The sequence below is a fragment of the Tiliqua scincoides genome, chromosome 1 (genome assembly GCF_035046505.1).
Source record: "Tiliqua scincoides isolate rTilSci1 chromosome 1, rTilSci1.hap2, whole genome shotgun sequence".
In the NCBI taxonomy this organism is placed as follows: Eukaryota; Metazoa; Chordata; class Lepidosauria; order Squamata; family Scincidae; genus Tiliqua; species Tiliqua scincoides.
This window is the reverse complement of record NC_089821.1, coordinates 84,781,815-84,798,736: the sequence shown is the minus strand read 5'-3', so window position 1 is coordinate 84,798,736 and position 16,922 is coordinate 84,781,815. Positions and strand designations below refer to the sequence as shown.

The window sequence follows — 16,922 nt, the reverse complement described above, 5'->3', positions numbered from 1 at the left end:
TTGAGAATGCAATCTAAGAATCATCTGATTCTTCAGTAGAATGCTGTTGTGTGAAAATGTGAAGGATTGCTATTTTCCTCCTCTAACTTTGCATGTGCAAGTGTCTTTTCATCTACCCCTCCATGCTTCAGCTGGTCTTGTACTTTGCTGCTGGGAAAAGTCAGCTGGATAAGCCTAGACGGAAGCCTTTTCTACCTAACTGATAGTTCTCTATTCTGCTTATTTGAAGTGCTTTTGGTAGTTAACTTTCTTCACTGGTTTTTCTGGAATTTATCATTTTGATAAACACTCTCTTTAATCTGGGATTTGAAAAACCTTGAGAATAGACTTTGTTCAGATTGCATTCCTGTGCCTGTCTAAAAGCAGATAAGAGGGAAAGGAAGTAAGATTCCAGCTGAGAATGAACTCGGAAGGGGAATGTTTAGCAGTTCTTTTCCCCACTCATTTTCCATTATAGGGCACGGTGTCTTGAGGGTACTTTGCAACAGAGAAAGAATGTTAGGTTTTGTCATACTGTGTACATGTGTAATGCACAGGTTTAACTAAAAGTTGATGTATAGACATTCTGTTGCTTAAAATGTAAATATGTCATCAACTTCAGAAATCTTGGTGCTGGGTGATGACAATCTGAGTGTTCTATAATATTGGGAACATTAAAGGTGGTTCGATGTCCATTTTACAAATTCTGTATTCACTGGTGTTGTATTTTTCCCCCACAGAGAGTGTATTTTCTGAGTCCATGATTTAAGCTATAATCATTTATATACATCTAAAGCAGTGCTTTTCAATCAGTGGCACTTCATGGTATGATGGGTGATACTATGACCTGTTGTCATAGTCACCATATGGCACTTACCCAGTGGTTTCCAAACTTAACTTGATCACAGCACCCTGTCACCACATTGCCACGGGTGGGCAAGATGGCTGCCAGCAGTCCCCTCTCCTGGGTGCTGTCATTTTGGCTGGGCTGAGATTTTGAGTGAGATTTCAGCCTGGCTAAAATGGCGGTGCCCAGGAGAGCCTGTGCCTCTGTGAGTTTGCTGTGGTGCTCCAGGGTGCCATGGTGCACAGTTTGGGAACCTCTCTACTAATGTTTTGGAAGTGGTTATGGTTTGGCATCCCTCCTCCCTTGGGGAAATCAGTTTTGCTGGGTGTCTTCTGGTGATCACTGGAAACATGAATGGCCCAGAGGTGAGCCAACCAGCTGGGGAAGCGCATGTAGGCTCCAGTGGAAGCCGCAGCTCCTCCCTCCCACTTCCCCTCATAAGCACCAGTTCCCTCCTCACTCTGGCTTTCCTCAACCTCGTTTTCCTTCACAGAGTCCTTTAAAGATCCATTCCCAAGCAATACCGCTGTGAGGCAATTGCTGAGACTTGCCTGCTCTCTGTCTGCTTGGCTTCAAATTCCTCTGTGTGGCAGCAGCAGTGCTGATCAGGATTATATAAATGACTCAAAGGTTATATCAGTAACTGTTAAAGTTGCATCTAGTTCATTTACCTGCTGTTTTAAATACAGGGAACCCTCGTTTTCTATGGGGGTTTGTTCCTGGAACCCCTGCAGATACCAAAATCTGTAGTTGTTCAAATCCACAGATTTGGGCCCATCTGTGTTGCAAACTTAGAGGAGGTTTGGGGTGCTCAGAGTTCTTGGTTCTTGAACCCTAAAGCCCTCAAGGCCCCCTGTTCAGTAGTACTGCTACCACCCTGTATGTGCCAGTGTCTCAGTCCAGGGACACTGAGACCGTCTAGGCTTAATTCTATCCCTTGCAGTCACTGAGCACTTTCTCCAATTAAAGCTTCAGTCTTCAAGTTATTAGACCTCAGTGAGCACTTGGTAGCTTGCTGAATGACTAGGCAGGATTCTGAACTTTTGTCCCCAACAGACAATGAAACAACTTAGTAAAAGAGATTTTAGTTTATTAAATACATCAGATTACATAAGGTTACATAAGGCAGCAAATGCCAGTGGCATAAACATCTAGGAAACATATCAGCAATAAAATAATAAAGCAAGCTGGCTATCTCTATTAATCTCTATCTCTTACCTGGGTCAGCTTCTTGCAGATCTTTTAGCTCCAGGCTACCTGTGAGGCCCGATGCCCATGTTGGACAATGGAGCTCACCGCGTGCAGGATGTTGCACCCAAAACCTCTGTCCAAGAAGGGACCGGACACACCCTTTGGGCCTCATTATTATACTTCTTATGCTAATAGTACTGAGGTGACTTCATACTTATTTAGACTGTCCAATCAGAAACTTTTGAGGACAGAACCTTCTCAAAGTGGGCCTGGTTGCTAGTCCTCTTAGTTCTTACCCCTCCCAACTGGAGATCCACAGCTGCATTTCATCAGCTTGATAAGGCGCTGTTCTGTCTGCAAAGGTGCTACATTCCAATGGGTTGTAATTCTTGTTGTCTGTCCTTTCGGGCTAGCAAAGGAGAGACAACAATCTTTTTGTTTGTTTACTCACATTCTTGCAGCTAGGAACTACTAGCCACTTCTCCATTACTGACTTAGTTTGGTTCAGGCTCCACATGCTAACCAAGGCCTAATATGTACATATTCACGACAATCTGGACCCTCCAAACCCAGTCAGAGCTGTGTTCCGATTGGGTCCGGAGGTTGATTTGAGGGTTGGTGAGGCCAGGCACAGCCTCCCAATCCTCAGAATGCCCATTTTGGGCATGCATAACAAAAAGCGACCTCCAGTTTCTTAGGGAAACTGGAAGTGATGTTTTTATGCTATTACAAGGCATTCTGGAAAGCCCTGGGAAAGCTCTGCATGTGTGTCCTCCTCAGATCAACCACCAGAGCAGAGCCCTAGTTGGGTTTGGAGGGTCCAGGTGCGCTCAAATCTGTATTCAGAACCCATAGATGATCAAATCCATGGATTTAGAGGGTGCACTGTATTCTCTAAATCACAAGTGGGGTGTGCATGCTTTAGGATGCACTTTACTGGGAGCAAGCACCATCAAACACAGTAGAATACTTTCAAGTAGACATGCATAGGATTCCACTGCTAGTTGGATGCTGCTTGATTTATGAGTTGGTTCCTTGGTCGTGCACTTTGCAAGTAATGCTACTCTATACATTTTATACAGCTGCTTCAAATGGAATGTAATCTGATTGAATCAAGATGTACTTGATTCACATGGGTTAGTTATCTGAGAATTACCATTGAATAACACTTAAGTAATGACATTTTGGATCTGTTTCTGTGTTGGAAGTAATGGATATATACTGCTCTGATATATGTAGCAAGGGCAGCTAGTTTCCTTGTCATTGACTCTTTCCTAAAGGGCACTCCTTCATCCTTTTTGTGCTGCAGTGGTGGAGAAGGCAAGAAGCAGCTGGAGTGTCTGTGGTTTTGCCTTCTCCAAACATTCATAGTCAAAGGAAACACTGCTTCTTTTCCAAGCTCTCTCTGGCAAGCACAGGGAAGAGGTGGAGTCTTACTTTGATTTGTGCAGAGATTTCAACAAGGAAAGACGTGCGACAAATTCCCATTCTGTTTTTCCCTTTAAATCTCCAAGTGGAAGAAGATTTTTGATTTTACTCAGACTCATTTAAGTATGGAGGCTTCAAAAAAGAGATTTTTTCACTTGTATGGAGATTTGAATAAGATGTGGCAGGAGATTCCAGAGGCCTTAAGAAAGATGGGCACTTCCTCTTCCATACATATAAGTTGAGAAAGGAACATTGGGAGTTTCTCCTACAATTTCTCTTATCCATATCCAGAGAAATCCTCATGTCTTCCCAAAACATTCTGCACAGATTGGAGAATTTGATGGCAGGAGGTAGATGTCAAGGGACCGGTAAGTCTTGACCAGTAAGTCAAGATTATATTTATAACCACTGGTTGCTCAGTAGATGTAGCACACATGATATACAGGTGAACGCTGCTTAGTGACATTCCAACCAGCATTGGGCCATATATGTGACAGCTGTTGCCAGTCCCTGTTCCTCTCCCCCAAGCCTCTGAAGCTGAGGGGAGCTGTGCTGCCCTTGCCTCTAGGGACTTTTCTGAGCCCCGCAGAGGCAGTGCACATCCACGTGCTGCCTTTGAGAGGCTCAGAGTGGCCATTTCGGCTGAAAAGATGCAGCTTCTAGAAGGAAACCGGAAGTGACTTTTTTTTGACTTATCAGGCATTTGGAGGCCTGGGAAGCTGAAAGTCACATCTTTGCTGCTTAAATGGCCATTCTGAGCCTCACAGAGGCAGCACATGGATATGTGCTGCCTCTTTGGGGCTCAGAAAAGCCCCCAGAGGCGAGGGGAGCAGAGCTCTCCTTGGCTTTGGAGCCTTCTTTTAATATCAGGCATTTCTTGAAGACGGGGGTGCAGGAACACATCCCTGTCGTAAAGCTACGCATGACTGTAATAGATTGGAAATGCAAAAGGACAATTTGTAATCTCCCAACATTGCTGGGTCCAGTTTGCCCCTCTTTGTTGGTGCCTACATCATTATTGTAATAACTAGTGGTACTGTTGTTTGGCACTCTACATTAGGTGCATCTGTCCCACAAGTGGCTACAATATGCCATGGGGATGGAGGCATAAAGAGAGCTAATGCCCCCTTGTATAGCTTTTTAGGATTGTGCTTCACTGACAAAATAGTGGGCTGATTGCACACAAGCATCTAGGACTTTCTGAGGCTTTTTGAAAGCAAATAGAAATCCATATTTGCCTACTACTGTTTGAATGACTAAATATTAGGTTTTGTATACCATTTTTAAAAAGCTATTCCCTGTTTACACATTAAAGTCTAAAAGAAGATGATGCAGAAGGAAATTATAAGAGAAAGAGACCCAAAGTACATTTCATTGATTGCCAGATAAGAGCAGATTAGATTCCGGAAAATGCAAAGGGGAGGGGCATTTTAAAGAACTCTTTCTCTTTCTAAATGGAGACTGCCTTTCAGGAGAGAGCATAACAAATGTAAGAAGGGAGAACAATCTAAGTCAATGGTGCAACATTGCAAAGGTCAGAATATTGAGAGAAAGCTGAGGTTTTCAGAGAACAATATGAAGAAGAGAATACACAGTATTTATGTGTAAATCTAACAAATGCCATGACTTGCTTGAAAAATCATTACAAGCTGTGATGTTGCTAGGGGATGTGGGCCACACTGGGTGATATGCACTGGGGGATAACACACTACTGGTCAAAATTGTTAAAATCGCAGTTTTTAATACCTTCAATTGATGCATAATGTCATGCAGAACGCAATGAAACCATGTTGAAATATCTCTATTTTATCAAAAGTTATAGCCAAAAAACCAGCGGAGGTGGGTGATGATGTGTTTCCTCATCCACCACCATCCACTGCATGGCAGGTGGTCCATCTTGGGGGTGATGCACTGGGTGTCCCACATTGGGTGATGCAAAACCTAGTGATGCCACTGATTACAAGTACAGTCATGTGTTGCTTAACAACATTTTGACCAGTGATAGTCCGCATATGTGACAGCCGCTGCTGGTCCCTTTTCACCCCCCAAACCTTCGATTCCAAGGGGAACCGCATTCCCCATTCCTCCAAAGGCTTTTCTGAGCCTCACAGAGGCAGCATGCGTATGTCCACTGCTTCTGCGAGGCTCAGACTATCTGTGAGACTCAGACTAGGAGTCTTCACGTAACGTCAAGCCTCGCTTGATGGGGGTGCTGGTTTGCATCCCTTTTGTTAAATGACACACAACTATATTCACAACTAATAAAACCTCTTACAGGGATTGGCTTTCCGTATATTATGATGGTTATTTATACGTGAGTATGTGAAGTAGTTATAATTAGGTAGAATTTTAGATTTAATTTCTTATAGGCTTAAATTAGTTCTGATCCCAAGTCTCTAGACATGTTGGCTTATGAATCTTGACCAGTATACACCAGAGTGAGTGACAAAGCATGCACCATCTAAATTCTGAGAAATTGTATATTAAAACTAACCTAAATTTTAGTTCAAAATGGAAGTGCCTTAGGGAAGAGTCTTGGCAATATAGTCTGTAAGAATGTTACAAAGAAACATTTACCTTGAAACCTCCAACTTTGTTCAATGACTATTCATTTGTAATATTGTACTTCGCATAAGGGAAGTCTTAAAAAACAAGTGGCTGGGGAAGAAATATGTATAGATTTGGTTATTTGTTGAATTTTTATTGTAGCCATTCATTTGATTGAATGTTAAGTAGTAGGGCAAGTAGTTCTGAGTGGGTAAAAATAACCTTTTGAGAAACTTATCAGCTATAATTAAAAAGTTTTATCCCACTGGTTGGATCTGCATTTGTCTTTTATTCATGCAATTGCTATTTAGGAGTGCAGCCTGGAACAATATTTATCTTTATCACTAAGTTGTTGTGCCAAATAATAAAGATTTGGGATGGTTAAAAATACTTTATAGGTAAGTTTATGTTTTTCATATACGAGTCCTGAAATCGGTCTAGTGTTTGTGATAAAGATCCAACAAAAGATGTTGCTTTTCTAGCATTTATGTGAGTAAATATTTATCTGTGAAACTGATTTGTAAATGCTGATTTTCAACCTAGTTTTTGCTAATGTTACCATTGATGTTTGCTTGGTCTTTATAGGTATACCAAACTAGGATATGCTGGAAATACAGAGCCACAGTTCATCATTCCTTCATGTAAGTGTGTGTTCTCTTGTATTGATCAACTGTGACTAAGGATGTCTGCATTCTGTTGCTCTATTCATCACCTAAATTATGCCACAGTTCTTGGAAAATACATGAATTAACATTTACATGCTACATGCTAACTTATACCTGGGAGTAAATCCTGTTAATCTCAGTGAGTATTACTTCTGAGACATGCATAGGATTGTGCTGCCAGTTCCCCTGGAATTAATGTTTGTGTAATGAACTTGGGTTAGAAGATGGGTAACACTTCATATGCTTTCCTACAAAATCTGAATAATTTGAATACTTAGTTGATAAAGGCCTACAGTACAGTGAATTCTCAGTTTAACAGACTAATAGGAGGGAAGTGGTCCTTTGATGCAAAAACTCCATTAAATCCAAATGCACTGAGGTCAATAGATGTGCATCCTCAAAATGTATATAACAGCAATTTTCAATCTTTTTCATCTCATGGCACACTATGGCATTAACATTGTCAAGGAATACCACCAGTTTTTTGACAATTGACAAGGCACACCACACTGAAGGTGAGGGGCTCACATCTCCCAATGGCCCTACGAGTAAATGACCCTCCCCCGAACTCCTATGGCACACCTATGGATCATTTGTGTCACACCAATGTGTTAAATCCAAGACTTTTTAAATCCAAGTCTGATAAATTGACAATTCACTATAATTGGATTTACATCAGTATTTGACTGTATGGAACTGATACCATTAAATTTGGAAAACTAAAAGTTTTGATCCTGTGGGATCTATTTAAACTATATGTTTTCATGAGAATTTCATGCAGAAATATTTAACAGTTAAGCGTTTCAAGTTGCGCTTGAAAATAAACAGCAGCTAGGCTTTAAAATGGGCATTTGGTGGAAACAGTATTATAATCAAAAAAGAATTTAATTCAGAATGTACTAGATCAGAGGTGCCCAAACCCCAGCCTGGGGGCCTCTTGCGGCCCTCAGGGACTCACAGTCTGGACTCACAGTCTGGCCCGCGGGGAGCCCCCAGTCTCCATTGAGCATCTGGCCTTCCAGAGACTTGCTGGAGCCCACACTAGCCCTACACAACTGCTCTCAGAATGAAGGCAACTTTGACCTCTCGAATGAGCTGTGGGAAAAGAGCTCCCTCCACTGCTTGCTGTTTCACATCTGTGATGCAGCAGCAGCAGCAAAGGAAAGGCCAGCCTTGCTTTGTGCAAGGATTTTTATAGGCCTTGAGCTATTGCAAGACCTTCATTCGTTTATATAAGTTCCATCTCTAATATATTCATTTATGTAAATTTATTCAAATTTGAAATGTAAATTAATTCAGTCCCCGACACAGTGTCAAAGAGATGTTGTGGCCCTCCTGCCAAAAAATTTGGACACCCCTGTACTAGATAAATGAGTAACTGGCCAGAGGTACCCTAATTCATTTCTAATGAATGGGACACTTGTCTTTTTGTCAATGTCTGGTAGAAATGTTTGTCTAGTTTTCAAACAATTTTTGAACAATTCTTCTGAGGGTTTTATTTAAATTTTTGTTGAATACCTTTTTGCTGATTGTTACAAGGCTTTTTCTTTTATTAAAAATGTATCCTGATTACATTGTAGAACTCAATTAACTTGCACTGGAAATCTGTTTTGTCTTAATCTTTACAGTGACTTGGTTGAGATTGATTAGTTGAGCCAGTTTAATCAAACATCATATTCTTGTAGAAAGAACTAATAATTAAGGTTTAATTTCATTCACTAGTAAATAGAAGCAGATGCAGTAAGATCAAAAGCTTAAAGAAAGGAGGTTTGGTCTGCATTGGGGAAAAAGTATATTCAGTGTCAGGATACAGGTTGCAATTCTGGGCTTTATTAGGGGCACAACCTTTGGTTTATTGATTCACAGTTTTGCACAATGCTTTTCTTGGGTGTCATGGATCATTAGTATCACTACAGGATACCAGCAGGTGTTAAGTACCTGGGATTCGCCTGCTTGTATGAAGGCTGGCTCATCCATGGAAACTTTCCTGTGTTCAGTCTTTCTGGTTGGTCTGTGAAATGTAGGTCTTTTCTTGAGAGAACTATTATGGAGCTTTTGTATGAACAATAAACACTGCTGGAGTGCTTTCCTGACTCTCTCTTTGGAGAGAGACAAATCATAGCAACATTCTAATTGAAAGGAATTGTTGTTTAAGGCACTGTCATATCAGCTGATGAAATGAAAACATTTATTACTCTTCTGAATTTGAGGCCTAACTTGTAAATAATTATGCTTATTGAAATTGATTGTGACCCAGATTATGACAAACTGCAGCAAATCTTTATTAGACAAGTAACAGATTGTTATTTCTCTCAAAATAAATTTCAGAGCTCCTATTGATATGGAAATATTTTTTATGAATCAAATTGTTCTTCACTGTTTCTGACTTTTCAAGGTAAGGGAATGTTTGTTCCCCTACCTTTGGACTGCATTGTGTCTGCATCAGCAATGGAAAGATGGTTAGGATTGGTGTCCCTGAGTCTCTCAGGGCCCAATCCTATCCAACTTTCCATTACTGGTGAGCCCCAGTTCAGCACTGAGATAAGGGAACAAATGTTCCCTTATCTTGAGAAGGCTTCCATGACTGCTCCCTCCCCTGCCGTAGGATGCAACGCACATCCCATTGGCATGGCTGCATCAGTACTGGAAAGTTGGATAGGATTGGGCCCTCAGCATGTTAACAGGTTCACATGGTATTCCGTATTCCCTTTCCCCATCTATTTGTCAATCTTTCTTTGTGGCCCAGTGAAGATATAATGCATTCTGGCTTAGTAACCATAGCTAGGCAATCCAGAGCACCCTGTAGCTTAGACTATTCTGATCTAGCCATGATTAGCAAACATGCTTATTTAAATGTTAATGTTAAATATGACTGTCTGGAAAGTGAAAGATGAGGAAAATTTGTCTTTGTCAGACAGTTCGACTGTCTTTCTGTTTTCCTCCAACCTTCTCAAAGTCAGAAGATTAGAAAGTGTTATCTATACTGCATATAGTGTTGTGTACGGTCTTTCACTTAGCATTATGACTGCACAAGAAGAGAGGCTGTAAATTATAAAGGAGAAGAACACTGAAGTTATAGGTGTGGCTCAAAGAGCTTTCAAAAGTCTGTCTGTCCTCTTTCTTTTTTTAAATTTGTGACAGCTTGATATACCATCTGTTCATCTTCAGTTCTTTGCACTTCTCCTTTAGTGGTAAATATGTCTGGTAATATATATAGACGAGTGTAGATTTTAAAAGGAGATTCATTATAGGCTGCCATTGTATGATCCTTGGATGTCAAAGATTCACCACTATCAAATCTAATGCAGTACGAAGACTGTGCTTGTTGTGTTCAAAGCTTTTCATTTTCTTGCACAAATCCAAACCACTTCCTTATATTGCTGGAACAGCTCTCACCTTAAAACACCATGGTAACCTAGCTCTTTTTTTCTATCCAGATGTAATTTTCCATTCTTGCTTCAGAATACACTGTTTCTCCAAGGTGCTGTTCTTTTTTTGTTCCTATTCTGATGTTTCCCAAAACACGACCCAGCTTTGTATTTTCCTGTGTCCAAAGTCTGTATTGTATCACCTGATATTTTCTGATGCTCATCATGCTATATTTCCTTTGCAAGGTATTAAGGGCTTAAGTGCACAGTTAAAAGGCTTTTTGGGTTGCTCCGCCCACATCAGTATGATATTTTAAAACTGTGACAGAGATGTCTGGTATAAAAAGAGTTGAAACAATAGAAGCCATTAACATACTTTTTAAAAAAAGCTTTTTAGTGGTGACAGTTGGCCTAATACTTTGATTTTCTATTTATAATGTTTCAGTTTATGCAGTAATGGTGACTGCTGTACTTAGAATTTAAAGAGCATGGTGGCAGGAGTGAAATCGTTGTGATAAGGAAATAGGTGGTCAGGAGAAATTAAAAAACAAACAAACTGGAAATGTGGTCAGATTCCACTAATGTCTTGCATAGAAATAGAGCTGTCTAAATAGAATGTTGTATTTTGGATATATTGTTCTATGGAAGCAGAGTATTTCTTTTGAATTAATGTAGTTGAAGCACTTATAGACTCTTCTGTGGATGAGAAACTCATTTTTGGTATTGCACTGTTAACACAGGTTAGAGACAAAATTCAGTAAATCAAGTAAAGGTGGCATATTTTAGGTAGCAGTCAGTTTCATCATTCTCTCCTCTCTGACTCTGCTGGTGTAAATGTGCTTTTGGATGCTTTGTAGAAAACATTTTTGCCCTGGGCTTCTTGATGTGTTCTCACCTCTGCTTTTGTTGGTTTGCTGTTGTAGTAATTTTGTCACTGTTTATGGTGTTTTTTTGTTGTTGTAAGCAGCTCTGGAAATTCTAGGACTGAGGACTGCTACACTAAATCATGTGTTTATATTTAAAATCTAATATCTTTTGATGTTTTTGTCTTGGTTCCTCTGTAATATTGCCTTCTGTAGCAAATGCTAAGATGAATTTATGTTGTCCTTTAATATACCAAAATGTGTGTGGTACTCGTACATGCAGTGACTTCTTCATGGGGTGGCTTCATGTTGCTCAAATGAACTTCCACATATTAAAAATATATGGAAGTTCACCCTAGCTTAGTGTGAATGCAAAATAAATTTGATACATTAAGCAGTAGAAGATAACCTTTTATTGTATTAGTATTTTAGATAAACTTCAAATATATTAGTTGTGTTACTCCTATGATATTTGTGTGTATATAAGCTGGTGATTGCTTCAGAAGATAGAAATTGTCATTGAAATGTGTCCTATATAGACAGTTCGACTGTGTCCTCAAACATAGAAGTGTCTACGTAAATATATATCTTTGAAATTTTGGGAGCACAATGTTTATAACTTAATATTTCCCCCCTTGCTTTTAAAGGTATTGCTATTAAGGAATCCGCCAAAGTTGTTGATCAAGCACAAAGAAGGGTCATGAAAGGTGTGGATGACCTAGACTTCTTCATTGGGGATGAAGCAATAGAAAAACCAACATATGCAACAAAGGTATTATAAGCTGAAGCTGTTACTTCTAAAAAATGGCATGCAGCAGATTTGTTCTGTCACTTAAGAGTTTGTCTCCGAGGATGAAAGAAGGCAGTCTTTCTGGGTCAAGGCAGTAAAACAGTCTGCTAGTGTTTCAGATCAACAGGACTTCCAGCAGGATGGAATAAACTATATAACATGATTAAACTTTCTGGAAACATGGAATAAATAAAGTGGGTGTTTCATTCTATAAGTTTATCTGTATTTCCTATCTAACTACTTTAGCAAAGATCTCAGAGCAATGTTTTAGCCTTGCAGCAGGCCTGTGAGATGGGTTAGGCTGATGAATGGTGACTTGCTCAAGGCCACCCAATGAGTTTAACAGCGAGCAGGATTTTCCACACTCACCTCTATCTTTGTAGATACTGTATCACAGTAGCTGCTGCAGTTAGTGGTATACTTGAAATAAGGCAATTCTGGTCATTTTCCAATTTCTTAGGCTTAAAAAAGTGGACAAATGATAGTATGGAAGATCCTTTCCCCTAGTATTGTGCAGACTTTTCATAACTGGAAAAATAGTTTAATGTGAGATTTGCTGCTAATTTTTTTAATCATCACCTTTTATAAGCAATTAATAGAAACTTCCCTGCTAAGGATTTAGTGTTTTATAGTTTTAAGAAAAGTCATTATGCATGCCATTGTATCAACAGTGTATCTAAACCTCTGACTGCTACAAGTTAATCTTCAGTGTAACTTGCATAAATTAGTAAAACAATGTTGTCTTCATGCCTTGTAAGTTTCCCAGAAGCATCCAACCAGTTATGGCAAGGAAGACTGTAGCAGTAACACAGGGGTCTCCAAAGTACAGCCAGAGGGCCGCATCCAACCTGTCACAAGATTTTACCCAGCCCATAGCAACTTAGTTTTATTGTCAGAGCATTTGCAAAAGTTTGACTTCTTTACTCATTTTATATCATTTCTCGACATTGTCACACTTATCTTTTGTTCTAAATCAGATCATACTGATTACAAAAAAGATTCAAGTAAAATTTACTCATTAATTTAAATTTCATTCATTCATAAAACCGACATTTTTGGCCCACGAAAATATTTAAAATATATGATGAGATCCTCATACAGAAAAGTTTGGATACCCCTGCACTATCAGGACCCTTTGTTTGATCCTGCAGGGCAGTTCTGACCATTTTATGTTGATAAGCCATTTGAGCAATATTGCAGTTCAAAAAGTAACTGAGATACAAAGGTTTGTTAATGTTTTGTCTAGGATGTTTTAACACAGACAGAAATGGTTTTTCTGCTGCAGAATAATCTATTGTGGATACTCGATATAAGTCGATAAATTTCTGCCAATAAATCAAGCTTAGATCATCTCTTTACCTTATCTGCAAGGTCGTTCAGGGGTGTTGGACACCAAGAGGACAATGCAGAGGTAATTAGAGGGCTATTAGTCTTTCCAGGACAAGTTACAGCCAAATTTAACCTTTTATTCTCCTCCTGAGTAAAAATGTAAGCCAGGACTCAAGGCTTCCATTTAAATCCAGCAGGCCATGTTTTCTTTAGCGGACCCTTCTGCACCCACCTTCCATTTTGCAAATGTTTGGCAGAGGTCTGGTTTTTTTACACACCAGGATGTAATCCTCATTTCCATATGAAACAGTACAGGGCTACAATTCAGTGCACTATTACTTAAGAATAACACCCATGGAAGGCAATGGGGTCTACTTCTGATTAAATAGGGATGCAGCTATGTTTAGCTGCACTTGCTCATGCTCATTCCTTGTTGCTTGTCTTTCCACTGTGAATTGAATTGTACACTCCCAGTTATGTGTTATATGTTATATGTAGAGCCTCTGGCTTAACATACCAGGCACCTTAAAGAAGGATTTGATTAATGGTTCTGCTGGTATGCTGTTTACAATGCATTTGCTCTGATAGTATTTACAAAAAGGTTGTGAAGACCAAAATTAAATAAGTTAATGAATAAAAATGTATCTTATGATCTTTTACTAGATTTTTAATAGAGACTGTACAGTTCTTGGGTAACAGTTATTGGTAGGTTATTTTTCAGGATCTGGCCTCGGGTAAAATAAGACAAAACTATAGCCAGACACCTCTCTAAACCCCCCCCCCCCCAACTTACCTGAGGGCCATATAAAATTCCATTATTTTTGGCTCAAAACCTGCCCTCAACTTATCTGTGAGATTGACTTATAGGCGAGTATCTGCGGTGAGTTACTGCATGTATGAAGTATAGTTAGTAGAAATGTACTTCACACCAACACTAAAGAAAACATGTCCTCCTTTGATACGTTAGGATAAGTACATTGGCATATACTTTGAGGCAGTATCTTTCAGTTTAGTTCATATGCAGTTGTGTTAATATAACTCAAATGTGGTAACTTATACAAATTTTGTACAGTGGCCCATTCGTCATGGTATAGTTGAAGACTGGGACTTGATGGAGAGGTTTATGGAACAAGTTATCTTTAAATATTTAAGGGCGGAACCTGAAGATCACTTTTTTCTATTGGTGAGTTGAAATGATCTTCTATTATTGAAATTTTCAAGGTCCAGAATGTAGTCTTGGAACACAAAGTAGAACAAACTTTTCAACATGCCAGAGAGAGCCAAAAGCAGTAGCTTGAAGACATGCCTGGCAGCAGTTATCAGTTAAATCGCTCACCTTTTTGAGTGTTGAGCTTATGGCTTTTGGATAACTCTGTGCTTTCTGTTTCTCTCAATTCACAATAAACTTTGAGTTGAATATAGTGGTGTCCTGGCAACTGCATCTTACATTGGTATTCTCCACTGATGCAGCTGGGATGTCCTTTTTTTCCCCAGAAACAGCGAATACATTGGTGAACCTGTGTGTTAACTGTAGCATTCAGGCTGCAGGTAAGTGGAATGTCCCCCCCAAAAAGTACTACATATAGAAATGTGGCATTGAGGAAGAAGGCTAGAATAAAAGTGTTCTCCCAAATTCATTCTCTTCAAGAGGGACTTTTTTTAAAAGGATGAGGCACATTGTTAACAAGCTTCTGTCTGTAGTGCAAGTTGGCACAATGCAGTCTTAGCCATCTGTTTTGAGACCTTTGTTATTACTATCTGTGCACATATTCTCAGGTTTAAGTATAGGATGAGTGGATCAAATTTGCAGGTGGCCATGAGCTTAAGTGTGTTGCTTTCTTCAGGCTGTCACTAGCATCCTTAACCTGTTTCAGATGTTACACATGTAGACTGGCTGTGAAGCACCAAATGTAGGTTTTTCTGATGCCAAAGCTGTCATTTGACAGCTCCTAACTCCACCAGTCAGCTTGGTCATGTGACATTACCCTTTATGTGTTTAACCCATTTTTGTGCAGCCCACAGGTGGTGTACACATTTGGTCCCTGTTGTGTATATGCAACATTGGGCGGAAATGGCTTAATTCAAATAACTAACTCAGTGGTGTTCAAAGTGGTGGGTCAAGACGCACCATTGGAACAGAAAATGGGTCATTTCCCCATTTCTGCTGGGGAGTGGCCCAGGAATGGGTGCCCCAGCGGTGCTACAGCGATTGCGACTCCACGGGCACCCATAGTCTTACCTGAGGCAATTTGTCAGCCTTAGAGAGGGTCCGTAAGACCTGCAGCCCTCTTTGTGGGTCTTCCCCCAAGCTTCATTTCATTCTAATCTGCAGGTCAGAGCTACTACCGCTAAACTGGAAGTTGCTCCGACCAGTAGATCAGATCTGGATGCCCGTGACGTTGCAATCACTGCAGCGCCACCAGGGCACATCCCCTCCTCCAAGCCCCCACAAACAGTTGCAGTCAGTTCTTGGACTCCCTGCAAGTTTGAGAACCACTGAGCTAGCTTATGGAAACCTGTTTTAGATCAGTATATGAGCACTTTATGAAATACTGGTTATTTAAAAAATAGAAGAGGACTTTTATCTGCCATCATTTCATATAGGAACTGGATTCATTATCCTATTAAGGTAATTTAGGTTTCCCATATTGAAGTTTTAAGAAGACAACAGTCACTGCTCGTAAAAATCATAAGACTTCTTTTACCACAGCAACTATTTTGAATATTCACTGTTCATTTGGCTACTAAAGTTAAGAATTCGTATATTTAACTCTATATAAGAAGTTAGACCTCACAGATTTGCACTACTGGGCAGCACATTCTTATGTAATGTACGAAATTATTTGGGCCCCTGAAGGCATTATTTTTTACATGCTCATCTGAAAATAAAGCTCTTGTGTGCACTTCAGAAAACTGAGGTTCAGTGATGCTTCAGGAAGTTCCACTTTCCATGGAATATTGGTCTCTAGCAGGGCTGGTTGGTTTCTGTTGTCCAGGAGCACTAAAGAATGGTGATACATATTGTACTTTTGAGTTAATATCTGCATGTACAGATTAGTACAAAAATACAACTTCGAGATTTGCCTAGCTCTTAAAATGTAATAACATGTATTTAGTGCCTGGAAGTCTCAGAAGCGAGATGGGAGTGGAGTAAACTTCCAGTGGCCAGGATTGCAGTGCTTACTGTCTCAGAGCTGATGATCCAGCTACTTTGCCATGTCTAAGCCTGGACAGCGTCAGTGATTGACCAGATCAGAATCCCATCTTTTCCACATTGAGTTTCCTGAGATAAAGAAATTTTTATGATTATTTTGTAAAACACAGAAAGGCATGTGAATTTGCATAATTTATGTATTTGAAACATCACTTTTGAAGACTGAGGGCCCAATCCTATCCAATTTTCCAGTGCCAGTGCTGCTGTGCCAGTGAAGTATGCACTGCTTCATGTGTTGAAGAGGCAGTGACAGAGGCCTCCTCAAGGTATGGGAACATGTGTTCCTTTACCTCGGGGCTGCATTGCGGCTGCACGCATGCTAGAAAGTTTGATAGGATTGGGTCCTGAGTCTGTAGACTTCAGTAAGACAGTGTGGTCTATTTACTCATTCTGTCCACTAAGCCACTCACAACATAATTAGTGCTTCTCTGCTTACATACAACTTCTTCTACTTTCCACAAAGCATTCGTCTTACTGGTTGTCCTTGATCAAAAAGGTACAGGGAATTTTAAAATCAGCACACGCATAACAGCTCTCCCTTTTGGCCGATGGAGGGAGCATATAACAGGCTTTAAAGCACATACTTTTCAAGTTGTGTTTGGGTCACTGGAGTATAGAGAAAGTTTTTTAAAAAAGAAACTTATGCTAAATATAAATTTCCTAGATTGAGCTAAAGTCATGCCTTCCAGATGAGTAGTTGC

At 39.9% G+C, this 16,922-nt stretch overlaps 1 protein-coding gene across 2 annotated transcripts in view; it reads left to right on the top strand.

Annotated features, from left to right (window-relative positions):
- LOC136656124 (actin-related protein 3) overlaps positions 1–16,922 on the top strand; it is a 43,219-nt gene that overhangs the window by 14,097 nt on the left and 12,200 nt on the right. For both annotated transcript variants that reach the window (XM_066632981.1, XM_066632990.1), the window contains exons 2-4: positions 6,578–6,633; positions 11,536–11,660; positions 14,080–14,190. In XM_066632981.1, coding sequence (XP_066489078.1) covers positions 6,578–6,633; positions 11,536–11,660; positions 14,080–14,190 — 292 coding nt within the window. The remainder of the gene's footprint in view (positions 1–6,577; positions 6,634–11,535; positions 11,661–14,079; positions 14,191–16,922) is intronic.